Source organism: Carassius auratus, unplaced genomic scaffold (assembly GCF_003368295.1).
Source record: "Carassius auratus strain Wakin unplaced genomic scaffold, ASM336829v1 scaf_tig00215912, whole genome shotgun sequence".
Lineage (NCBI taxonomy): Eukaryota > Metazoa > Chordata > Actinopteri > Cypriniformes > Cyprinidae > Carassius > Carassius auratus.
The window spans coordinates 615,576-641,329 of record NW_020528306.1 but is presented as its reverse complement, the minus strand read 5'-3'; the positions used below and the strand labels follow the sequence as shown (position 1 = coordinate 641,329).

Below are 25,754 nucleotides of genomic sequence, written 5' to 3'. Positions count from 1 at the left end.
TTTCAGTTGGTTTATCTTATCTTGATGTACAAACATTTTTAAAACTGAATTAAAAAAAATAATGCAACCATTTCTTAGCAAATGTCTTAAAGCTAAATTATCTGACAAATAATCTATCAAATTACAAAATGTATACCTAATGTAACATACTTGCAGCTGGAGCTAAGAAAGAGCAACCTCTGTGCAACACTTAAAGGGATAGTTCACACAAAAAGGAAAATTCTGTCATCATTTACTCACCCTCATGTCGTTCCAAACCTGTATCAGTTGCTTTCTTTCGTTGAACATAAAATATATTTTGAAGACTGCTGTGCAGTTGGTGGTTGCCATTGACTTCCATAGTATTTTTTTTCCTATTATGGACGTCAATGGCAACCACCAACTGTTTGATTACCAGCAATCTTCAAAATATCTTCTTTTAAGTTCAACATAGCAAAGCAACTGATACAGGTTTGGAACGACATGAGGGTGAGTAAATGATGACAGAATTTACATTTTTGGGTGAACTATCCCTTTAATTAGTTAACATGGAAGGCTATGAGCGAATCGGAAATATCACATTTAACAACACATCAATTAAATACATCTGTTAGGGAAATAATGGCATGAACATTACAGGCTGGTTTGCAGTTGGTGGATATGAATTTGAGACCAATTACAACCCCATGTATTGCTTTCAATTGTGTCTGACACAAAATTATTTTTCCAGTGGAACTAATGTGTTCAGTAACAGATACTAGTCTGATGTTTTCTTTCTGAAGCGAGACACAGTCTAGGAGCTTTAGTTTGAGATTACTTTGTCTCTTCCTTTCCTCACCTGAAGGGAAATCTAGCACCTAATAAACTAGCAGTTTTGCTAGGCGCATGTGTTCCTGTTAACAACTTCGACAGAAATCTCCTGATAATCTCTCTTTCACTTGCAAACAATTTAGCTTTTGAAATGCATTTATTAGACACATAGAAATAATATTTTACTAGAATTACTGCATGTGTTTTGGATTAAAAATGGAAATAGAAGGAACCCACAGTTACACGACAAAGAATCTAACACAGTTAACTCTATGACACAGATTAGAGATCTCTATACAAACCACAGTGCTGACGGACATTGTGAATAAGACAAAACAAACGCAAAAAAATCACCAACACGTGGTGCAGTTTTCCCACCAGCAGTTAGCAGTTGCTCGTGACATTCATTATCTTAGGGGCTGTTTACACCTGATCACTTTATGCATTTTCTCTGATCAGACAGCTATCCGACTGTGAAAGAACTTGTGTAAATACCTTCTTAAACGCGTCTGAGACAGATTTAAATCCGAACACTCAAACCACTTCAGAAGGTGGTCTGGGATGCATTCCAGGCGAAACTGTACAAGTTTAAATGCATCACTTCAGTTAGCTGAATATCACTTCACACATTTATGTGGCCAGGTGTAAATGGAACAAATCAGATAGATATCAGATCACGAAAATCTCATAAAGTGACCAAGTATAAACAGGCCCTTATATATCACATTGGATGTGCTTGTATATTTATTTCCACTGAACTCAAGACAACAGTTACAGCTGGTAGCTGACCGGTCGGAAATAGACACTGAAAGGGAGAAGTAAATAGCAGGGGTTGTGAACATGGGTGGGGGATTAGAAGCTCCTGCTTTCAGATCCCTTTGTGCCAAGGGGAGGAGAGACGTGTAGAGAGGGTGGACCAACTCCAAATCTACTGCCTGTTATAAAGAAGGGAGGGAGAGAGAGAGGACTAGAAAAAGTAAGTGCAACAGAAGTGATGGACTTAGTCCAGTAAGAGTGACAGGGAACACACAAACTCTTCAGAGGGCTGAGAAGAACATGCTGGTGGACATTCATTGCCTTCAAAACCCAGAGGAACATACATCTACAGCAATTGACACAGTTATCTACTGATCATCTGAGGTCTTCAAAGCCCACTTCTCTTTAACTTTTTATTGAAATTCTTGGGAATTTGTACAACTTCGGACATTTTAAAGAACTCCCAAGGACATGAAACTATCTTGAAAGTCACACCTTGATTTCATTTAACTAGAATTTTAAATCTCCTTGAGAAGAAGGCTTGAAGCGGTACTTGTCAGAGATCTTAAGTGAGGATTTGCATCACCACACAGACAGAGGTGTTTAATTGAGGACTGAAGACCTTTCCACTGACACAGAGGACATACTGACAAGGAGAGACAGTGTGGGGTACGACAGACAGAGAAAAAGAGAGAGTGTGAGTGAGTGAGTGAGTGGGAGAAGAAAGAGAGAGAGAACCCACAGAGCAATTTCTGCAAGTTGTGATGACTATTTACTCAGAGGCACTTCACACAGTTTCTCCTGGACATTGACAGATTTCGAGAGGGTGCTGTGCAATAGACTGGAATCATCTGGTAAGGTAAAGGTGAGCCCTGAGGCTCTGCTCGCTCTCTAAACCTGTGTAATTGCATCCGGCTCACCATAATGCATGTGCTAATCTTGGAATGAACTGTTAAACACCTGTTTGCGCTCGGCCGAGTTGCCTTTTTGTAACACGCTGAGATCGGGGGTTGTTCTGTGTGCTTGGGTAATCGCTTCTAAGCTTCAGCCTCCCACTACGCTGCTGTCATGGCTTGTATGGGTAACATCTGTCACCTCGGGCGACATCTCGTTCTGATGGTTTAAGTTTGGGGTTAAACTTTGCTGGGCAAAAAAAAAAAAAAAGTCCTGTGAGGCTGTTCAGGTTGACAATGGAAGTGAAAGATTTTGGGATGGCATGTTTTAGTGGCAATGGGTAGTTAATTGGTAATAAACACACAATGGTTGTTATCAGCGAGGGTCCCGGACGCAACCGAAGACAACAAAGCAGCCGCGTCAATAATGACATCTGCGAGCAGTCAGACCAAAAGAATCATTCCCATGTGCTGTTAGAGTCTAGACAGGATAACGAACACACTGAGGTGTGATTTATGGAAAGGGACATAAAAAAGTGGTTTAAAACAGCATGAAAGGAAATGCATTGGTGGGGGGTGGGGTTACACAATGTATCTTTCAGTTTTATGATCTTGTATTATTGGTTTTGGAAAAAGGAAATGGATGCAAGACTGGGATGGAGGGATGTAAAGCAAGCTACACATCCCAATCCCAGAGTGAAATGATTCGATGGGAAGGGATGCTGGAGAGTTGACTGTGGATGTGACTCTTTGTTTCATTCCCAAGGAATCTTTTTTCTTTCCATTTGTAGTACTCGGAGTGGAGACAGACTTCCGAATCAGCCTTTGTTCAACCACAGTTCTGTTTGAATAAGAGAGAGCTTATGGATGAAGATGTTTTCAAAATCAGACTAGTCTCTAGTACCCTCTTTATTGACAGACATGCCATGGCAACAAAATACACAAAGCCCATAATTGCAACTGTATACAAAGCACTCAGGATTGTTTATACAATGGTCTAGACCCAGGGTTTTCAACAAAAGGTCCCTGAAGGTACTCCAGTGGTTTGCAGAGAGGATAAAACATGTAGGATTGACTTATATTCTCTGATTACAAACTACTTATTTTTTAAGTATACTATATTAATGAAAATGTTTTAATGAAAGCTTTCATAAAGTCTTATCTAAACAAATCTAGCTTTCTCATACTGGGGGTCCCTCTAGCTGCATGGTTTGTAAAGGTTGGAAGCTATTTGTCTAGCACTATGATGTAATTAGTATTTGCAGGTATTCATACCTATGTTTGATATACTGTATGCAGAATGGTTTAATGTGGATGTATTGACCGTACCTAAAATGTATTTGTATTTAAATATGCACAGCTTTAGAAAAGTTTGAAAGACATACAAATTATTTTTATTATGCATAATTTCTTTATTAAAACTAAATGTAACAATACAGTAAAATGAATTTATTAATTGGAGGAAATCAGTGATTTATTAACCTAAAAAGATTTGCAAGATTATGTCTGCTCCTAACACAAAGCCTTCAGAAAACTTGGAATAAAAAACTTTTTTTTGCCATTTTACGGTAGCTTGAAAGTTTCAGTCAATAATTACTGTTATGGGAAAGGGCAACTTCACCATTCTGCTAAATTTCAGCATCAACATCTCCTTTTGTGTTATTTGGAAGAAAAAAATGAATTGAGGAAAAGTGCGCAATAGCATCATTTTTGGGCGAACTATTCCTTTAAATAGAACATGACACTGCGGAACATAATCACACTAATCATGCACAAACAGGTCTATTTTGTTAACATGTAAAAGACCTGTGTTTACTCTCATTACTCTGGGCGCTCCGCTAACCTACATATTACTGAAGTCAGAGTTCATTTGTAGGGGCACACAAGCACGAGTGTGAGGTGAGGACTTCGTCAGCCTTCACCAGCCTTTGTGTGTGTGTGTGTGTGTGTGTGTGTGTGTGTGTGTGTGTGTGGCAGCTTGGCTCACCCTAATGAGGAGGGGCGGAATTCAAGGAATGGCACGCTAAGGTTGAAATGAGAAGGACAGGCGAGAGAACAAGGGAATGATGGAGCGAAAGGCAAAGACTGAAAGAAGGAGTAATGACAGGTGATGCTATATGGGTTAAGATCAGAGTATTAATGTATTCATCTAAAATAAGTTAGACGGGTCTATTCAAAATACTATTGAAATGTACTATTTTTTAAAATTTTTTTTAAAAAAAGTGTTTTTTGGAATCCTGTACTAATATATCATGGTTTCCGCAAAAAAAATCACAACTGGTCAACACTGATAATAATCAGAAATGTCTCTTGAGCACCAAGTCAGCATTTAATCTTAGTTTAATACTGTCAAAATAACTTTTTTTTCATAGAATAAAATAAACATTTAGTTATTAAAATGACATAATATAATAAATTGAATAACATAAGTAATTAACTAGCGCATGCGTGGAAATAAACCGGTTTCAAACAATGATTATTAACATCATTTAATAACCTGGACACATTCCATTGAGAATATGTTAACGTTTAATAGGTTATTCTGAATAAGATGAAATGTAATCAAATTATGAAATACAATTCTGCATCCTGCTTGCTGCCTCATTTTCAATTAAATTTCAATTCAGGAATTAAATACCATTCCACAACTAGGCAGACATTGTTTCTATCAATTTTAGTCTTTTTGAGGAATATGTGGAATAGTTCAAAAGCAGTTCAGTCGTGCTGTAGCTTGTAAGTCATGCCACATCTGTAATAGAACACTGGACAAGATAAACTTCACTTTGGCCTGTCAGGGCTTCTCGAGGTGAGTGTCAGAAGGACAGGCTCTGGAGGATTTTGTTCCCACCAAAGGAGTAATGACAGCTCTCTCCGGATTAGGCAGATGTGCTTTCTCTTGTGCTGCCACTCACACAGACATTTCCCCACAGACGAAAGCATTTCCATTGTCTCTTTATGCTGGTTGGTGAGCTCTAGCTCTTAGACTCAGGGTCTCCATTGAATTTCTGTATCACATGCTCTCAAACACATCTTATGTTCCACTCAGAGAAACCACAGGTATCCCCTTCCTAGACACACACAAACACAAGAGTGCAGACACACACAGAGGCACAAGCTCACACACCACAGTAAAACCACATACCACAGCATTAGCTCACACGAGATGCTGCCTGCTGTAATGTCCCGGCTGTCCAACACGCTGTCAGTATATCCAACAAGTCGCAAGTCAACCTATCATTACTGGTCTGGTACAGCGGAATGAGGGAGTTCCTTTGACTCTCATAAAATACACACTAGTGGAAACCATCATTATTTTTTCCTTTCAGGAAAAAGAAAGAAAAACTAATTTCTCTTACACTAGTGATGCACTAGAGTTCAAAAGTTTGAGGTCGGTAAATGTAAAAAAAATAAACAAATAAAAATGTTGCATTTATCTGTTAAAAAATACAGTAGAGAACGAAATATCATGAACTATTATAAACATTTAAATAACTGTTTTCCATTTTAATATATATTTGTAAATGTTCTATAATCCGTAACTGAGACACAACTGCGCTCTTTGATGCAAGAAACAAGAGAGAGCTAGTCCGTATAGCAATACGAGAAATGTATTACGAAATATCTGACACTGAATGCAGCGATTGACAAATCTGTTTTCTTTTTCAAGATAATATACAGCGTAGCCATGGATGACAGTGAGTATTAGGAGATGAATTAGGAAAGTGAAAACGGTGATTGACCAATCAGAACAGAGTATTCTACATCACTGAAATCTACAGAAGTCAAATCAAATTTGACCTGAGCCGTTGCTTCTCCTGGAAAATCCAGCTTAAGATGGTAGCTGTGTTTTAAAACATGGAAACTGGTTTCTAGCTGGTCATTAGCTTTAAATCATCTTGGACCAGCAACAGACCAGATTGTTTATGAACAAGCTAATGACGACTTTAGACTACCTAGAAACCAGCTAGTGCGTTTCAAAACAGGATTTTCCAATGGGCGTCTACATATCCTTCTTGTCAGTCATCAGCTTGTCAGTAAGATTAGAGAGACAACAGCAGTTTGTGAGGAGTGGGACAAAATTGTCTTAACCCCTTAGCATTCCTGTAAAATTTGCTTCAAATGCCGAAAACACGCAGTTTACCGCGGGCAATACAGTGGAAAGCTTACAGGTTAAACAAACATGTCTAGACAGCAGAATGGGGACATGAGAATGACAAGTTTTCATGGGATGTTTTTGTCCCACATCTTTTTTTTCTCAATGAAGATTATATAACTTAATATCAGTGGCTGGAGATACGAAAATAGGTTGGAAGCACAAATAAGACAGATACTACGCCAAAAACTGTAAACCATCTCTTATGTATGTATGCAGTTTAAACAGTAAGAACATGAAGGGTCCTATAAAAGCTGGATGAAAAAGAGGGATGAATAGAGAGAGACAACAAGAATTGCAATTCCATTCTTTTAGAAGAATATTTCTGCACTGACCCAGCGATGAAGTCATGATGTGGACAGAACAGATTGCAGGTTTCCAGAGCATTTGCTGACTTCATCGGCAAAGGTCTGTTATTGTGGTTACTGTGCATAAACAACCACAATAAAATAAACCAACTGAATTTTGTTTGCATCAATCCTCCATCTGCTCAACAGAGACAGCTCGACAAGCAGAGATGTTAATACTAGTGGTCAAATGTCTCAACCAGTAAAAAAGAATCCATCCATTAGTGCTAATATTTCTAAAAATCCCCCTGATGTTAACACTGAACCAAGTCCCTTCTGGCTGTCCTCCCAGAATATGTTATAAAACTAAACTAATGAGCAATACAATCCCATTTTCTCCAGATAACTCCCAAAAATCTCTGCTGTCAGCTTTGTATGTTCTCAGTGCCATGATGATAACAGGCTGACACAACATTTTGGACATGTTTTTGGAGAAAAAATAAATCTAAACGACCAAATGCTCATTTGTTTTTCTGATCTTGGTCATTAATAATTAGAGTTTGTGAAACTGCTCAATTATACAACAGACAGATTGTCAGATGGAGCATAAGCGGTGCCTTTTTAGTGACTCTTTCTGCAGGTCTTCTAAATGAAAGAATCATTGAATCATTCAACCGATTCATTCAAACACACTGATGCACTCATGCACAAAACAAGTGACAGTCTTTATGAACAATTAACTGAATTATTCATTCGATGAATAATGAAATAACCAGATGAAATAACTGTCTTTATTAGTGGCCCATTAAATAATTCACTCAAGCGATTTGTTCATACCCACTGATTCATTCATGTGTGAAACAAGTGATGGTCTTTATGGCTGTGTCCAAATTCAGGGTCTACATCCTTCGGAGTACTCATTTGAAGGATGTTACGTCACAGCGCCGCGACGAAGGCTGTCCAAATTCGTAGGATCCTTCAAATGCGGCCCACAAATACGTCCTCCTTTTCCCCGAATTGGAAGGATGGGTGTGGTGGATCCTTTCGCGTCCTACCTATCCCATAATTCTTTTCGGCAGGACGAAGCGAGCGGTAGCGGAGTGGGGGAGGAGTATTATTTTCGAAGTTTTTTAAAAACTGGCTTTTCAAAAATATATATTTTCAGTGGTTTTCTAGATAGGCATTTTGTTTTAGCGTTAAGCATTTTTTTTTTTTTACATTTGTACGTGTATATGTAAAAAAAAATAAATAAATAAACGTTTCCTTTCGTAAACTAGCTTCTTCCATTTCCATTTACATTACATTTAATCATTTAGCAGACGCTTTTATCCAAAGCGACTTACAAATGAGAACAATAGAAGCAGTCAGGTCAACAAGAGAACAACAACAGTATACAAGTGCCATGACAAGTCTCAGTTAGTCTAGTATAGAACGCATAGCCAGGTATATATATATTATTTTTTTTATTTTTTATTTTTTATTAAATGAAAAAGACAAGAAAAGGAAAAGTACTGGTGTTAGTAGGTTAAGTGCAGGCGAAAAAGATGAGTCTTTAGATGTTTCTTGAAATGAGTAAAGACTCAGCTGTACGAATTGAGATTGGGAGGTCATTCCACCAGCTGGGATTTTGAATTTCTTTGGGATGGCACCACAAGACGTTGTTCACTTGCAGAGCGCAAACTTCTGGAGGGCACATAGGATTTAACCAGTGAGTTTAGGTAAGTTGGTGCCGTGCCAGTGGTCGTCTTGTAGGCAAGCATCAGTACCTTGAATTTGATGCGAGCGGCTACTGGTAGCCAGTGTAACCTGATGAGGAGAGGAGTAACATGAGCTTTTTTTGGCTCATTGAAGACAACCCTCGCTGCTGCATTCTGGATCATTTGCAGAGGTTTGACAGTACATGCAGGAAGGCCCGCCAGGAGAGCATTACAATAGTCCAGTCTGGAGAGAACAAGAGCTTGGACAAGAAGTTGGGTTGCTTGCTCTGACAGGAAGGGTCTAATCTTCCTAATGTTGTATAAGGTAAACCTGCAGGACTGGGTCGCTGTAGCAATGTGGTCAGTGAAGCTTAATTGATGATCCATCACAACTCCTAGGTTTCTGGCTGTCCTCGAAGGAGTTATGGTTGACGAGCCCAGCTGTATAGAGAAGTTGTGATGAATCAGTGGGTTAGCTGGAATCACCAGTAGTTCAGTCTTTTTAAGGTTAAGCTGAAGGTGATGGTCATTCATCCAGCTAGAAATGTCACTCAGACAGGCTGAAATGCGAGCTGCTACCGTCGGGTCATCTGGCTGGAACGAGAAGTAGAGTTGGGTGTCATCAGCATAGCAGTGATAAGAAAAGCCATGCTTCTGAATGACAGATCCTAAAGATGTCATGTAGATGGAGAAGAGAAGTGGTCCAAGTACTGAGCCTTGAGGAACCCCAGTAGCAAGGTGGTGTGACTTTGAAACATCACCCCTCCAAGACACACTGAAGGATCTGTCAGAGAGGTAGGACTTAACCCACAGGAGAGCAGTTCCAGAGATTCCCATCTTTCTGAGGGTGGACAGGAGAATCTGGTGATTGACAGTGTCAAAAGCAGCAGACAGGTCCAGTAAGATGAGTACCGAGGATTTTGAAGCTGCTCTTGCTAGTCGCAGGGCTTCAGTAACCGAGAGAAGAGCAGTCTCAGTTGAGTGGCCACTTTTGAAGCCAGATTGGTTGCTGTCCAGGAGGTTGTTCTGTCCAAGGAACATAGAAAGCTGGTTGAACACAGCCCGCTCAAGTGTCTTTGCAATGAATGGAAGAAGGGATACCGGTCTGTAGTTTTCAAGAAGCGCTGGATTTAGAGATGGTTTCTTGAGCAGTGGGCTTACCCGAGCATGCTTGAATGCTGAGGGAAATGTTCCAGAGTGAAGAGAGGAATTGATAATGTGAGTAAGTGAAGGTATGACTGAAGAAGAGATCGGTTGAAGGAGGTGAGTGGAGATAGGATCAAGTGGACAAGTAGTAAGATGATTGGACAGGAGAATTTTGGAGACGTCCATCTCTGAGAGTGGGGAGAAGGAGGATAAAGAGTGTGCATCGGTCATTGTGAAGTTTTCCTCAGTCTGCGGTGTGGAGAATTGGTCACTGATGGATCTGGTCTTATTTGTGAAGAAAGCTGCAAAGTCGTCCGCTGTAAGAGTCGATGGAGGAGGTGGAGGCGGCGGATTAAGAAGAGAAGAGAAAGTCTTGAAGAGTGTCCCAGCTGTTAATTTTGTTGTGGTAGTAGGATGTTTTAGCTGTGAAGACATTTGCAGAGAAGGAAGAGAGGAGAGATTGATACACACTGAGGTCCGTAGAGTTTTTTGATTTCTGCCATTTCCTCTCTGCAGCCCTGAGTTTAGAGCGATGTTCATGGAGAACCTCGGACAGCCAGGGGGCAGATGGGGCAGTGCGTGCTGGTCTAGACAACAGTGGGCAAAAGTTGTCTAAGCAAGATGTTAAAGTGGAGCAAAGAGTGTCCGTAGCACTGTTTGTGTCCAGAGCAGAAAACTGAGAGAATGGTGGAAGAGAGGATGAAACCACAGCAGATAGGCGAGATGGAGAGAGTGAGCGTAGGTTCCGTCGAAAGGTGACCTGCGTTGGAGCGTGTGCCACTTCAGGAGTAAGTGCTAGGTTAGCAGTAATGAGGAAGTGATCAGAGGTGTGCAGTGGAGCAACTGAAGAGGTGTCCACAGAGCAACAGCGTGTGTAGATGAGGTCCAGTTGGTTGCCCGATTTGTGAGTCGCTGTAGTGGACACTAGCTTGAGATCAAATGAGGTGAGAAGAGTTTTGAAGTCAGCAGCCTGGGGTTTATCTAGGTGGATGTTGAAGTCACCAAGCAGTATCAGAGGAGTACCATCTTCAGGAAAGTTTGATAGCAGCACATCCAACTCCTCCAAGAAGTTTCCCAGTCGACCTGGAGGACGATAAATGACCACAAAGTGGATTTTAACAGGGTGGGTTACAGTAATTCTTCCTTACTGCCTGTGTGAATATCCCCTTACAAACAGCTTATTTGTTAGTGATTGAAGCTGTTTTTAACGCTTCTAAGGACGAAAGAGCAGACAGAAGTGTTTATAAAGCTCTGGGGAGAGAATGATGAGCTCTTCACCCGCGTCTTGCTTAGCACTGTTACACTTGCTGGGCGACAGATTCACAATTCACAAACACCGACTTCCGGTTTTTGCGGTCGTCGGAGGACCCCTCCTCCTTCAACCAGGTAGGAAGGATCCTAAGGAGGATGCAGACCCTGAATTTGGACACAACTTATGAGCGAGTCTTTGAATCATTCACTTAATTGATTCATTCAAAAACACTGTGTCAATGGGGAACAAAATTACTGTATTCATTCAAAACAACAGATTAATTCATGAACAAAACAAGTGCATTCATTACCAGTAAGTCACTAAATAATTCACTCGACTTATTAATTGAAAAACGTTGTTCCATTTATGACAAACATATTTTCTATGTATTTTTTACAGAACCACTGTGTAAAGAGATGTCACATGCTAATATTCAGTTTGGACCTGCAAATGTACATGTATGTGGAGATCAGGAAACCTGCTCGCAGTGGGTCAGAAAGATATCGCACAGCACCACTCCACAACTCAATCGACCAGCAACTTTCAATTTAAGTAAAAATTAAAGACGAAGCACTCTAGTTATACTTTCTAGGAAGAAGTGTTATCCAAAGCATTCACAGGCATCCTTCCACTTCTCACTGCGTCCCCTCTTCCAGACATCCCCATGCAGCTTTTTCATTAATATACTCACTCTCTTTGATACTTGGGATAAACAACACAGACTGTCTTCAAGTCATGAATATAAAAGGCCATCTGTTGCGTCCTTATGTAACTAGTCTTTTCATTGTGAATAAATAAATCACGTCATACCTTCCTGGAGACTGAAATCAAATGATAGACATCCATTGGAAGCAGGCTTCAGATTTGCTCTGTCTTTGCAACTATCATAGCAACATATGTTATCCCTCATACAATCAGAACCTCCACATTTAACATTTCTAAAGTGACACGGATACCAAATGCGTTCTTGTGTTTAAAAATGTGAGACTTAGCACAGTGAAAAGTCAAAGAAGGTAGGTTCAGATAACCAAGTGGCATCAGCGAGACCTCTTTCTTATGAAAATTTACCAAAGCAGAGTCCTGCCAGGACACCCATGATGACCAAACACCCCATTCAGCAGAATTAAACACTCGTGTGACCCTGCAATTCAGGCAGCTCCACTGCTCTATGGGACATATGGTTTTTGTATAAGGTGTGGGTGGTCAAAGCTTGTCTGATTATGGCAGCGGTGTTGTATGTATAATAAAACTATATTAATTAATTCATTATTGTTCTTGTTAATTAAAATAAATAAAATTATGTTTAAGAAATTTATAAATTCTTTTAGGATTGTTTAGCTGACAGGATTGAACAATTAAAAAAGTTAAATAGAATAAACTGAAGTTTACATCAAGTAAAAAAGAACATCAGTAATTCTCCACTCATGTAATTCACAGGTGTGTATGGTCATGGATGTCCCTGCCCTATTATGGCTGGTGTTGCTCCTGGCGAGTGGACGGCTTCCTGAAACCGAGGGCAGCACTCAACAGTTTGACAGCAGTGATGAAGGTCCAGAGGTTGAATTCCTGTCGACCTCTCGCACACGAAGGGCCCCCGAGCCTCCTCCGCAAGACAAGTGCTCCTACACCTTCATCGTACCCCAGCAGAAGGTTACGGGAGCCATCTGTGTGAACTCCAAGGAGCCCGAGGCTGTGCTGGAGAACCGTGTCAATAAGCAGGAGCTGGAACTCCTCAGTTCTGAACTACACAAACAGAAGAGACAAATCGAGACCCTGCAGCAGCTTGTAGAAGTCGACGGCGGTATCGTCAATGAGGTGAAGCTTTTGCGCAAGGAGTCCCGTAATATGAATTCCCGAGTGACTCAGTTATACATGCAGCTGCTGCATGAAATCATCCGCAAGAGGGACAATGCGCTGGAGCTCTCGCAACTGGAGAACAAGATCCTCAACCAGACCTCTGAGATGCTGCAGCTTACAAACCGCTATAAAGATCTGGAGCATAAGTATCAGCACCTCGCCTCACTTGCCAATAACCAGTCAGCACTAATTTCCCTTCTTGAAGCACAGTGTCAGAGAGGACCACCGGTTCCGGTCCCCAGGGTTCCGGTCCAGCCTCAGCCCCAACCGCAACCTCAACCTCAACCCAGACCCTCAACACCCCTCAATAAACCCTACCAGCCGCCAACCTTTAGCCGCAACAACCAAATCACCAATGAGATCCAGAGTGATCAGAACCTCAAAGTGCCACCTGCCCCGCTTCCCACCATGCCAGGAGGAACTCACAGTCCATCCACAACAAACAAACCTTCCGGTGAGTCTCAGCTTCATTCCTCCAGAGTTGCATGTGCTATTTGAAGGGAAAACAGAAAAAAAAGAATAAAATACTTGCATTTTGAGGAAACAGATTATATGTTTTACAAAACCTTCCTCCAGAAAACAAAACCACCAAGCCTCAACTATCCAACACATACACTACCTTTCAAAAAAAAAAAAATATTCATCTCAAATTCTCTCTGCATAGTGGCTCCCACACAGAGACCCGACAATAAAGCTTCTGTTGTTGTCTCAGCTTTGAAAAGTCAACATCTAGTTTGTTAAACTGGTCAGATGATGAATATCATAAACAGTATTTTGTGTTGAGTCATACCCATGGGTGGGATTGTAGCACGAGACAACAAAAAGTTATGATCTATTTAATACAACTGATCAGTTTTAGTCTGAATGTTACATTTTATTTTAAAAGCTTTTAATTTGCAAAAATAAAATGTGAAAAGTCTAATCTCGGGGGTTAAATAATCCCGAAAAATTGTATTTACAAAAAATAAAAATAAATAAATAAAATACTGAATGTATTTTAATGAACACTTAATGCTTTATTGCAATAAACATGACTGTTCTTTATCTCAGTCAAAAGGAACTTTCATGTTTTTTTAGCAGATTTTAATACTTTTTTATGTGCTTATTATAATGCATTGCAATATTATAAGAATATCATGATATATTTTTTTTGCTTATATCATCCTGCCCAAAACCAACATGGGAGTAAAACTGTCAATTTATTATTTAAACCAAGACAGCGAAAATTAAAAAGGCATCTTTCAGTGGCTAAATTTTCTCTCCATCTGCTGACATGAGCAATTTCCTGGCTAGGTCTGCCTGCATTAATAGCAGAAGGTTACACAAACTCTCATCAATGAGAGTCAAGCTTTCACAATGGGACTACAGTATGAAAAAGAGCTCTGGAAGGAAACAGAGGGAAAGATTCTGGACAGAAGACAAAAAAATAAATAAGCGAAGGAAAAATGACAGAAAAATCAGACAAGTCTACAGTTGCCGAGTTGGGGAATGCACTGTTTTTGACCGCAAAATTTTGATGAAAATACAGTAATTTGACTGAAACTTAAGATGGGAGTCGTTGCCCTTGTAACCCGAAGGTTGCAAGTTCGAGTCTCAATACCAACAGGAATTGTAGGTGGGGGGAGTGAATGTACAGCACTCTTTGTCCACTGCTCTGGGTCTAAGTTCACTACTGTGTTCTGTGTACTGTGTGCACTTAGATGGGTTAAAAGCAGAGCACTAATTCCGAGTATGACTGGAGAAGGAGCAGGGGAGGGAAGGAAACAGAACTCTATTGAAGTGAAGTCATTTATTCCAGTGTTACCAGACGTGCGTGACCCAGACATCCCACGCAAACACTGCGCTCTATCAGGCCTGGGTCTTCCTGCTAGAGAGAAATGGTCTGCTGATGGATTTGCAAAGTTGTTTTAACATGACCCACACCACTGAAAATCTGTAAGGCCTCTCAGTTTCCTCTTCCTCCCTTCTTCCTACCATATCTCCTCTAAAGCTCCCTTGACTTGATGGATTCATGTTCATCTGCTGTTCAACACCTCGTTCATCTCTGCGAATGTTAGCTAGGTTCTTTGTAGTGAAAAGCCGATTTACTTTCCACTGTCTTTCTCCTCCGCCATTACACTGTTTTTGTTCTCATTCCATCTCTCTCTCACACACAACTAATCTAAACTTTGTCCATTTGTCTGACAGACGTAGCAGCTGCCTTTCTCTAAACTTCTCTCCATAAAGCCCCCTGAACAAGGACCAAAATATTGTCCCTTTAAAACAGCAAATGCCACAGGAACTTAGAAGTGACTCATCTACTCATTAATCTCATTGTTCTCGCTAACATTGAAACAAATTATTCAAATAATGTGCCTTTGAACCTGCTTTCAGCTATAGTTCTGTTCCTGTCTTGATTTCCATTTTTTTCTTTATATACTTGTTTTGGCACTAATTTTGCATTAGTTGGCAAGTTTCCATGGTGTAAAATGTTCTACAATCAAGTAAACAGAAGGGGGCTTAAAATGAGTTTCTAATTTGCTGACAAGCAGACTTCTCCAAGGGAGGGCAAGAAACTGGTGACTCCAAGATAATGAGGCAAAGAATGTGGAATGATATGCTTTTATTAGGATTAGGACAAAATGTGCTCGAAATTTAACCCAAAACACTGATAAAACCTCTAATCTAGAATAACTTTGGGCAAAATAAAAACTAAATTTGCGAAATAATAAATAATAAATATCAAATGGTAAGATATTTTATATACTGTATGAATACAAATTTTGAATTGCAAATATTAATGTTATACTGTACCAAAAAAAAACCCATTATTGAACATTTATTATATACTAATTTATCAGATTGTTTTACTTAATTTTAAATGTTATCAATTTCTTTATTGTTATTGATACTAACACTACTACACGTAATAATTCTTATAGTTGTTAAATATATTATTCAATTAAATAACAGATGTCTGAATGTTTTAATTAAAAAATAAATAAATAAATAAATAAATAGGTAATAATCTATTGACCCGGTAGAAAAGAAGCTGTTTAACAAATGCTCCTCCTGGGATTGTGAATGCTGGAATGGATTCAGTTTTGTTCACAGTAATGAACCAATGGGTTGTTATGTTAAATTTGTCAGGTAATGTGATGGCTCCTATTCTGGCATGCAGTTAAAATCCGCCAGCCGGAGAGATTTCAGAGACACAGACAGAACCCGATTCACTGGAGTGTGCACAGGCGGTCTGGGGTCTGTTATCATAAATGCAGCCAGAAATATCTAAATTATTAAGTTAAAAGAGTGTGAATTGTAAGTACTGCTGCACATGAAATACCAGTGAAACTGACTGGAGTAACATTTCGGTACAAGAAGAGGTTGGAGTGACTGTAAGTGAGGGCCAGATGTCAGGCATGAGGCCTACTTTTTATAAGCTACAAGTTGAGAGTAAACACTAAAATGTTCCAGGCTGCTGTAAGTAAGCCACAAGGCCTCTGCAATCCTTTGGGGCTGAGATGTAAGATAACTGAAAGGTCGTCTGCCAGATCTGACAGTAGAGAAGGTATGGTCAATACACAAACAATAATGTAACATGAGATCATTCAGTTGTATAGTGATTTTCACAATACACATTGTTTCAAAGCAGTTTTACACAAAATGCATACAAATCATCTGCTTCAAGAGTTTAAGTCTACTTTCCCTACTGAAAAGATCATTATATGAAGCCTGTCATGCTTTTTAATTAGCATTATCAGCTTCATCAGCTAGACTCTGCCAGTGAATAAAATATTTGTGCTGCTCCATTCGGTGGACCAACACCAAACCAGCCAAGACTAACATGGAGGTTTCTTCTTAGCTGGTCTTTCTCCAAACTGGTTTAGTGCCCAGGTTGGGAGACCAGCTTAGTCTGGTTTAATGTTTTTTTTTTTTTTTTTCTCCAAACAGGATGTGTATCAACTTGTGTCCTGTGCTTACTATTTAAAAAAAGATCAGAGGGACAAAAAAAACAAAAAAAAAAACTTTTTGAATCAGGGAATGATTTTGAAGACAGACAGCTAAATTATGGATGTTCTTTTGGTTCTCATTGGAAAACTATGAAAATTGGAGCCATTTTTGACACATCCCTATAAAAACACTGCTCTATGCCCAGGGAACTTTGGAAGTGCTTGCTAATATACTTGCTACTGCATTATTTATCAAATGGGCCTTTCTTTGGCGTCCGTGCCAGCGTTATGTTTGGCAGAAAGATCAGCGGCAACTTCCCAGGCCAGAATGGCAGCCAAGGTCAATCCCCTTTTTACATTAAGAGCTTTTCCAGCTGTGCCACAGACGAACAAGAGACCTAGCGGGAGTAGATGCAACTGAGAATGGCGTGCAGCGGGATCCTGAGTATGACTTCCTTTGATTATACAATTGCCTCAGCTTTGCACCTGAATATCTCCTCAAGTCAACAAGTAGTTCTGTCCATCACCGTCTCATATTCTCATAAACAATTTTTCAGCAACAGGCAGGAGACTTTCTATGAAAATCTTGTGTGTTAATCTAGTTTTTGTTTTTTGTTTTTGTCAAGGTCCCTGGAAGGATTGTCTGGAGGCTCTGGAGGACGGTCACACTAACAGTGGCATGCACCTAGTGAAGCCAGAGAACACCAACAAGCTGATGCAGGTGTGGTGTGATCAAAGACAGGATCCTGGCGGCTGGACGGTCATCCAGAGGAGAATGGACGGCTCCGTCAACTTCTTTAGAAACTGGGAGACATATAAGGTGAGCCAGGAATAGAAATTCTAGACATAATTATTATGATTATCAATGTAAAAATAGGGGAAATGAGATGAGATGTCTCATTAAATATCATATCTCTAAAGTAGACAGAGGTGATATATGCCTTCCTTTAGCAATGGTGATAAATTTAACAAACAAGTGAATTTATGTTTCTGTGGTAACAACTTGCTTACGTTTTCCCTTTGGTCACTTAATGTCACATGGTCTATAACTCTTGACTTAAGCAGAACAGTATGGCAGTTAACATACACAACCATGCGCTTACAGAAGTTTAATGAGGAACACTTGCCAAGCAGAAACTACCACACTGTGCTGAAATGCCTAAATGCAAATAAAAACCATTTAATGTAACATTAATATTACCAATATGTATGTTTTATTTATGACATATACTGTACAATATGTAATATAATAATTTATAACAATTACAAGAAGCAAAAATTACAAGGAACAAGACAAAAAACCACAGCAAATTATTTTTTTTCAGCCTCAAGGACATGACAAAAATAATATAGAGTAAGTAATGTACACTAAAATAAATATTTTACTTGGTCCGTCAAATACTCAATGGCAGGTGCTCCTCTGTTGTATTACAGCAAGGCTTTGGAAACATCGATGGAGAGTATTGGCTGGGCCTGGAAAACATATACTGGATAACCAACCAGGGGAACTACAAGCTGCTGGTCACCTTAGAGGACTGGTCTGGACGCAAGACATTTGCAGAGTATGCAAGTTTCCGCCTTGAACCCGAGAGCGACTTCTATAGGCTCAGGGTGGGCCGCTACCACGGTAATGCTGGTGACTCCCTAACTTGGCACAACGGGAAGCAGTTCACCACTCTGGACAGGGATCATGACGTATACACAGGTATCAGTAAAATTTGCTTTAGATTTTATTATTTATTTACTGACCCATATATATTTTACCTATGTGTTCTTTACCTATGTAACTACGTGTTTACAAGTGTGTTTGTTTTTTTCCTCAGGCAACTGTGCCCACTACCAAAAAGGAGGCTGGTGGTATAATGCCTGTGCCCACTCAAATCTGAATGGCGTGTGGTACAGGGGAGGTCACTACCGCAGCCGCTATCAGGACGGCGTGTACTGGGCTGAATTCAGAGGAGGCGCCTACTCTCTCAAGAAGGTTGTGATGATGATACGACCCAACCCCAACACCTTCCACTGAGCAGCACATAAACAGTGAATGAACTGATAACTGTTCCCACGGTCTCCGTTCACCCTATAAAGTGTGATTCATTGTGGTTTGGCTTCCTACATAACATAGTTAACATGTGGCTAAAGGAAAAGCAGTGTCTTGGCTGATGTAGCTAAGGGTGAACACTAAATTATCAGGGACTACAAATGAAAGCTCTATCAAGTGCTACTTACAGCACAGAAAATGAATTATGTTGAATTGGCCCATTTGCCTTACAATAACTGTCACTAGGAAGTCATCTAATAAAATATAATGAACATGATGTGCTTTTTCACTCTAGTTCAGACATATCAAATGAAACCTGTTCATCTTTAAATATACAGTGCAATTGTGAATCTGTTGTCAGTTGTTAAGATTTATTGTATTAAATAGTATCAGTATTAAATAAGACACAGGACATCCAATCCAGTGATAAATAGTGAATGCTTTCCTATTTTATTCAAAGCTAAGAGAAAATATATTTCCTGATGAGATAATTGACTTATCATTTATTTCAGGAATCTCATGTTTAAAATTCATAGAATGTTGTAGTTAAAAAAAAAAAAAGCATAATTAAACATAAGAACACATCTTGAAACAGTCATCAAATGTTCCATCTAAACTGTATTTACTGTGTAAATTAACTGTTGGTGACAAATGAGATCCAATATGTTCATGTACATATAAGCGTAATATTGTTGAAAATAATGTGTAATTTGTAATATACTGTAAGTGTAACTGATTTCCCCAAGTGCTGTCAAACTGTAGCAATAAAGGATGTACAGCTACAGGCTTTGTCTGTGAATGGATTGAACATCAATCTACTACAGCTCTCATGGTTCTGCTGTTTATACTGACCTGACAAGCCAAAGTAAAAGGGAAAAGCACCAACAATCCATTCGAAAATGCTACAGACAACAAATTCGCTAAATCTAAAATCTAAAAAGCAATTGTATTTGAGGATTTAAAACCAGAAATTAAAAATGTGAACATTTTGATTTAAATAAATAGGCTAGTTTAAGCTTATCGCTTCTTAAGTAGCTCACAAGCTTCATTAAGGTTTTTTTTTTTTTTTTTTAACCGCACATTTCTATTGCTAGTAAAGCTGGTAAGTTATTGGCTTTATATTTTCAAAACAATATCATGATTAAAAATAAAATAAATAAAACATGTGATGCTGTGCAATTTTCCCCATTATCTTCTAGTCCAAGTGTAAAACAGGATACACCTTTTCAGGGGTTCTTTTTGTGCAAACTAAATGTATCAATCATTTTCTGCAGTAAAACCAATAAAATACAAGTTGTACTAAATACATCAGAAAGAATTACAACTGTTTGACAAAACCCCCAAACCCTTTCATTTCCTTTTTTCTTTTTCCCACTGGGAAATGGAATGGGCCACTGGAGAAGTGAAGTGGAAACCGACAGATCTGAAGTGGCAGCTTGCACAACCTCAGCCACGTCAGGGAGTCTTTCCATCCCTGCGGTTTCAACAGCCTGCTGCTCAGAAAGGGGAATAAGTTCCCCTACAACTAAACCAGGTACAGTGGTTTCTGCTGTGTGACGTCTGAGAGAGCCCTCTGTTGAGTGTGGTACAGTTCACTGACACACTGCCCAAGTGGAAGCAGATACACCGTGTGGATTATGTAAAGGAAATTTGGTTAATGAGAAAGATGTGTGCAGCTGAGAGAAGCGAGACGGCAAGCGTCAGCTCTATCCACATGTTTACCTTCTTAGAAATGACTGTGACTGTCTGTTTCTACATTTCAGACCTCTAGAAAGGAATGAGCCCACAAGCTACAAGCCCAAGAGACAATTTGACTTACTGCCATCTGAAGTTATTCCTGACTGGCCTTTCAGTTATTCACATACCACAATGACACAAGAGCACCTGGAAAACTGTGACCATGAGCTTGGGACTCAAACATGTGGCAATGACATACTGAACGCTCTGTTATGCTGTTCAAAATCAAACATTCACGTCTTATAAAGTGCATCTTGTAAAAAAACAAGACAGTCAAACATTCTAAAATCCTTCTAAAGGGAAAGCCTCCAGATCTCTTTCTGATCGGGTCGGGCTCTCGGCTGACAGCTGCATTAGTAATACGGACCTCACAGCTGATGACTAAGACAGAAGAGGGTAATTGAGTGAAGGATCTAGATCCTGTTCCCCATGAGAGCGACAATCCTGAGGGAGGCATCCATTTCTGTGCTGTCAGTGCCTTTAGAGGAGATTGATGTGTGTGTAACTAATCGCTCGCTGGGCTTCTGCTACATCCAGTGAGAGTCTCTGACAGACGTCTATTCATGAGAGAGAAAAAATTGGGCTACCAATTTGGAAATAAGTGATACAATGTGGTTTCATTGTATTTTCCATCTCTACATTCCGTCTAAAGCCAATGAAGTGGCTAGAGAGAAAGTCAAAGAGCTTTTCAGTTCATGCATTGCGTGGTGACAGAATACAAGCAGGAACCTAAAAACCCTTGAAATGGTTTGACGAATGCAATTTTCGTTTCGTTTGTGTTGACACCTTAAACAGGGTATGGCACATTTCTCAATCATTACTGAACCAGAGCGGTATACTGAAACGCTCTCTGCTGGACACCGTAGAGAGTGCAATTGAAACAAGGACAAAAAATATAATGAGGTGTTCGCAGCCCGCTTAAAATGAACCCTATCAAGAAAAAAGTAAAAGCCATTACACTGAACTAATTGAAAGAGTCAATATCACAAGCCTGACTAAGCCCAATGGGCCATGACCCATTCCTCTCCTTGACCCAAATTATTCTTCTGTTCAAAGGAAGCATATTCAGCTTTAGTCTCTGCCTTATTAATAACAAACCTGCATTAAAAACTATTCACAAAGCCAGTAAACCTCTCAAGCCATTTCTGGCTGGATGTTGTCTGATATTGGTCACAATACCATTAACACAAGTGCAAATGTGATGTTTTACGGACACTCACCTAGGTAGGGGATGCAGGGGGCCATTTTGAGGGATCTGATGTACTCTCTCATGCGGTTGTAATTCTCTTCCTTTGACGTCAGGAAGTCAAGCTTCTCAAATGTGGCCTTGTCCTTTCGACTGATCAGCTGTTCGGAACAGAGATCACATAAGAAATGAACAGTTCATTCAGCAAATCAGGAACAGCTAATGGATGTCTAAATCTAAAACATCTATATCAGATGTATTCAATGTGAGTACATATCAGGATAGCAACAAGTAGAAAATATGAATATATACAAGTATATTTAAAGACAACATTTATTATTATTATTAATATTTTCAGTTTAAAGTTTATTTAAAGATAAAGATAAAAATAATCCTCATCATCATATAATATAATATTAATATATAAACTATACTATATTATAAACTATATTAAAAATCCATAACTACATTTGGAAAACTGTTACAGTTTTTTCTTTGAATACATTTTAAATGTCATATAATAATATTCTTGATTTTAAATGGTGAATTTATCATAATAGAATAATAATAGAAAATATGTTTGTTCATTTTGTTAGAGGGGAGCCCAACTAAGACTTCTGCTCTAAATAAAATGTTCTGCAAATATTTTAAATATGAAAATTACGACATAATTAAATTGTATTGTATTAAGGGATAAGTTCCCAGAACTCTGGGTACATTTCTTATTATAGAAAACGTATCATAATACACAGGCTCAGTTTCTAAAATGCCTTTAATGAGTAGCATAATTTCACCCAATGCTTCTTTACAGCACATGCGCTATTGAATCTGGCGATGACCATGTGCAAAACCCCTATTAGGATTAACAAAAAGATAATTAACTGAAGAATTCCATCCCATATGACTTTATCACATCAGGAAATGCATTTCCACAAAGTACTTCAACATGCTCTTCTAATGTTAGACAGATACACATACTGCTATCCAGTCAGTTCACGTTTGGTCAGGAAGGAGATTTTGTGAACTATTGCAAAAAAGAAATAAATAAAAACAATAAAATCAGAAATTAGGGTGAAGTAATGAGTTTTCATTTTTGAGTGAAATATGTCCATCAATAAAACAACAACAACAAAAACTAAATAAAATAAAACACATAGTGGTAGGTAAATAAGGATCAGCTTATGTATCTTTCTCAGGTGTAAAATGTCTAAATCAAATGTGGGGTTAGAAGCAAAAAACGTGGTACATTCAAAAACAAAATGAAAAATAATTGTAATATTTGGTGAACTATTCCTAACAATAACTATACAAGGAAAACAAAACAATAATCAACCTGAACAATTAAATGAAATGCTTGGATTTTTCTCCTTTGGAAACAAGAAAGTGATTTTTTCCTCTCCTTTTATTCAACAAAGAAAGTGGTAGAAACTGCAATGCTGAGATAATCCATTTGAGGAAAGTTTGATCGCGACATCATCAATCATGGAGCCTGGTGTGGAAATGATAATATTATGACAAAGATTTGAAGAAGTACTATAAGCTAAGGGAGACTGCTTATGATATTTTAAGAATTTTTTTTTTTTTTACAAAGCTATTACAAATGATGAACACGGTTATAACGGCACCAGTGTGTTTCAGTGAATGTGATTTCCATGTGCATGCGTGCCCCATCTCAGCAACAAGACTAGTCATTTTCTGCCTGATTTAGAGCAACCGAATGCCAAAACAAAAGCTTTTTCTCATCTCCTTTATCAAGCCTCCATCACCCATCACCACGACCACAGCAGCAGCCGGCCTCTTTCCTTGAGTGCAGGGATTGAGCGGCTGCCACAGTGGCATTATTCATTCTCATAGACACACACACAGAGCTAAACAATCCCTCTGAGGGTGATAAAAAGTGAGTGGATTTCTTCAACCACTAACATCTTTATTTTATTTGGCAGTAACACATGACTGACTTTGATTACAGCGCAGTTTTTGGAGGTCAGCCCTGAGCTCTGTAGCCACTCCAGATAGCAGTTAAAGCCTCCATACATCAGCAGCTGTAAAGACGGAGCGCCGCTGAGCTCAGGGACACAATCAGAATGACTTTCCTCTTAAGACTGAATTTAATGGGGATGAGCTTCTTAGCCATTGTTGCAGTGTTAAGAGCTGGATTTGTCATTTGTCTTTTTTATTTAACTTAGATGGGAACAAGAGCAGAAAATGGGATCGGTTATTGGAAAATGGAAGTAGAAGAACAAATTCCTTATGAAATGACTGGCCAACAAATTTTTACTTGTATTTGATAGTTGGTAAGTATTCATTTTGAACCATGTCAGGAGATCATCTGTCTGACTGTCAACAAATCCATGCTTCTTCCATCTCGCATCTCTTTGCCAGAAGCTTAACATCTTTCCTTCTTTCTGTGAACATGCTCATTTAATATTTCCTTTGCTTTGATCAGAAATAGCAATGTGCAGAAGTAAGGGGAAAAAAAGTGGTTTTCAAAACACCTGAAAGGGAGTAAATGACAATGAGTTTTCACTTTTGAGGGGAACAATTCCTTTAAACTAAACTAATCTCAACTCAACTAAAAGATTTCAAATCTTCCTAAATACAATATTATTTAAAATCATTTAGTGTCTACTGTGGTGGCTGTAAAAAAAAAAAAAATCCAAGTCCAGATTGTTAACTTAGAAGCATGAATAAAATGATCAAAAGAGTATATTTTGAGTTTTATTTATTATTTATAAAAAATTTTTTTATTATTTATTTATTTATTTTTGTTAAAGTGATCTCAGACTTATGGAGGCCATCATATACACATTGCAATACAGGTCAATTTTTACTTCATCGACTGACAGCATCCATTTATAAAGCATAACAGACCAGTAATTTCTGAATATAGTGATAAAGTCATATTACATCTACATCTTCATATATAATCTGTTCCAAAATGTGTACCAGTGAGTGCCATATTACTACTAATTCATTGCATGCACACTGGGAAATCAGCAGTTAATCTTCAAATAAGTGGAAACAAGGCGTTGAAGTCAAGCGGTTCAGAAATTGGCTGAAACAAATGACATTAAAGAATTACTCGATCCAGTCCGTGCCATGAGCAGTAAAACAAACCATTTGCACAGCGAGACCAAAAACAGTCATTATAGTCAGTCAAAACTGTCAGCAAATATACGCAAGTGCATTTTCATTATGAACAGGTCAACAAATGAAATGCTCCAATTTATAATTAAAACCGGGCCATACTGTAGTTCAATGTGCACATTTTCTCAAATTCAAGCTGGAGGGCTCTGGAACGAGAAGAAACCTCTTAAAACAGGGCTGTGATGAATCAGAAGTTGTCATGCCAATGTTACTTATCAGTCTTTCTGATAAGACTTGATGCATTTTGAGATGCAAAGAACACTGATTCTGTGGCCTTTTAAAGGTGTCTGGCATTTTACAACGGCTCAATGCACAAGCCGCAAGTCAGTTTCTGTGTTTAGTTTTTATTCCTCAAGCTTTAGCATAAACCCCAAAATAAAAGTAATCATCTAGAAAATGTCCAAATTGTTTGTACTGTAGGGCTAAATTGTCTGATGTGATGTAAACAGAATCAATGAATTACACTAAAAAATTGAATAAACTTTTTTGTTAAATGTAAATTAAGTACATCATTTAATATGATCTGATACATAACACAAAATTTAATGGTGGCAAAGCTAAATGTATGGCAAGAGAGTAGGGCTTGTGGTATTAGACAAATGGTCCTGCTGCAATTGCTTATAAACAACATGCTCCCTCTTTTCCATCTTTTCTCAATTTGCAAAAGTGCTGTGGCTCAGCATGGAATGTCAACTCTTGCTTCCCAAATCATTAAGGCCCCCATTAACTCTGAACTCACTACCATCATGAAACAATTCACATTTGAATATAATCCCTTATTTATTAAATGTTGATAAAACATTTTCTACAAGTATCTTGACGTACTCTGCCTATTCGTTTGTGCTCACTAAGGGTTGGTTGTATGTTGTCTGTACAGCATCTACAGT

General features: G+C 38.8%; 2 protein-coding genes across 5 annotated transcripts in view; one reads left to right on the top strand and one right to left on the bottom strand.

Annotated features, from left to right (window-relative positions):
• Positions 1–25,754, bottom strand: part of ralgps1 (Ral GEF with PH domain and SH3 binding motif 1) — a 78,688-nt gene that overhangs the window by 30,535 nt on the left and 22,399 nt on the right. For both annotated transcript variants that reach the window (XM_026261671.1, XM_026261672.1), the window contains one exon: positions 21,755–21,881. In XM_026261671.1, the coding sequence (XP_026117456.1) occupies positions 21,755–21,881 (127 nt within the window). The remainder of the gene's footprint in view (positions 1–21,754; positions 21,882–25,754) is intronic.
• Positions 1,743–19,579, top strand: angptl2b (angiopoietin-like 2b). Of its 3 annotated transcripts, none has more exons than XM_026261675.1 (5): positions 1,743–2,410; positions 12,411–13,284; positions 17,386–17,579; positions 18,194–18,464; positions 18,583–19,579. In XM_026261675.1, exons 2-5 carry the CDS (start codon positions 12,417–12,419, stop codon positions 18,780–18,782), a joined length of 1,533 nt encoding a protein of 510 aa, XP_026117460.1. In that variant the 5' UTR covers positions 1,743–2,410; positions 12,411–12,416; the 3' UTR covers positions 18,783–19,579. The 3 variants fall into 3 exon arrangements, with proteins under 3 accessions (XP_026117460.1, XP_026117458.1, XP_026117459.1); XM_026261673.1 differs by having other exon boundaries at positions 1,744–2,399; XM_026261674.1 differs by having other exon boundaries at positions 1,744–2,404.

What these genes read in the sequence shown, in the direction of transcription:
- angptl2b (XM_026261675.1), top strand. Translation starts at nt 12,417, where the DNA reads ATGGTCATGGATGTCCCTGCCCTATTATGGCTGGTGTTGCTCCTGGCG. An exon ending in GAAACTGGGAGACATATAAG is followed by an intron (nt 17,580 to 18,193) that starts GTGAGCCAGGAA and finishes GTTGTATTACAG; the next exon opens with CAAGGCTTTGGAAACATCGA. An exon ending in GGATCATGACGTATACACAG is followed by an intron (nt 18,465 to 18,582) that starts GTATCAGTAAAA and finishes TTTTTTCCTCAG; the next exon opens with GCAACTGTGCCCACTACCAA.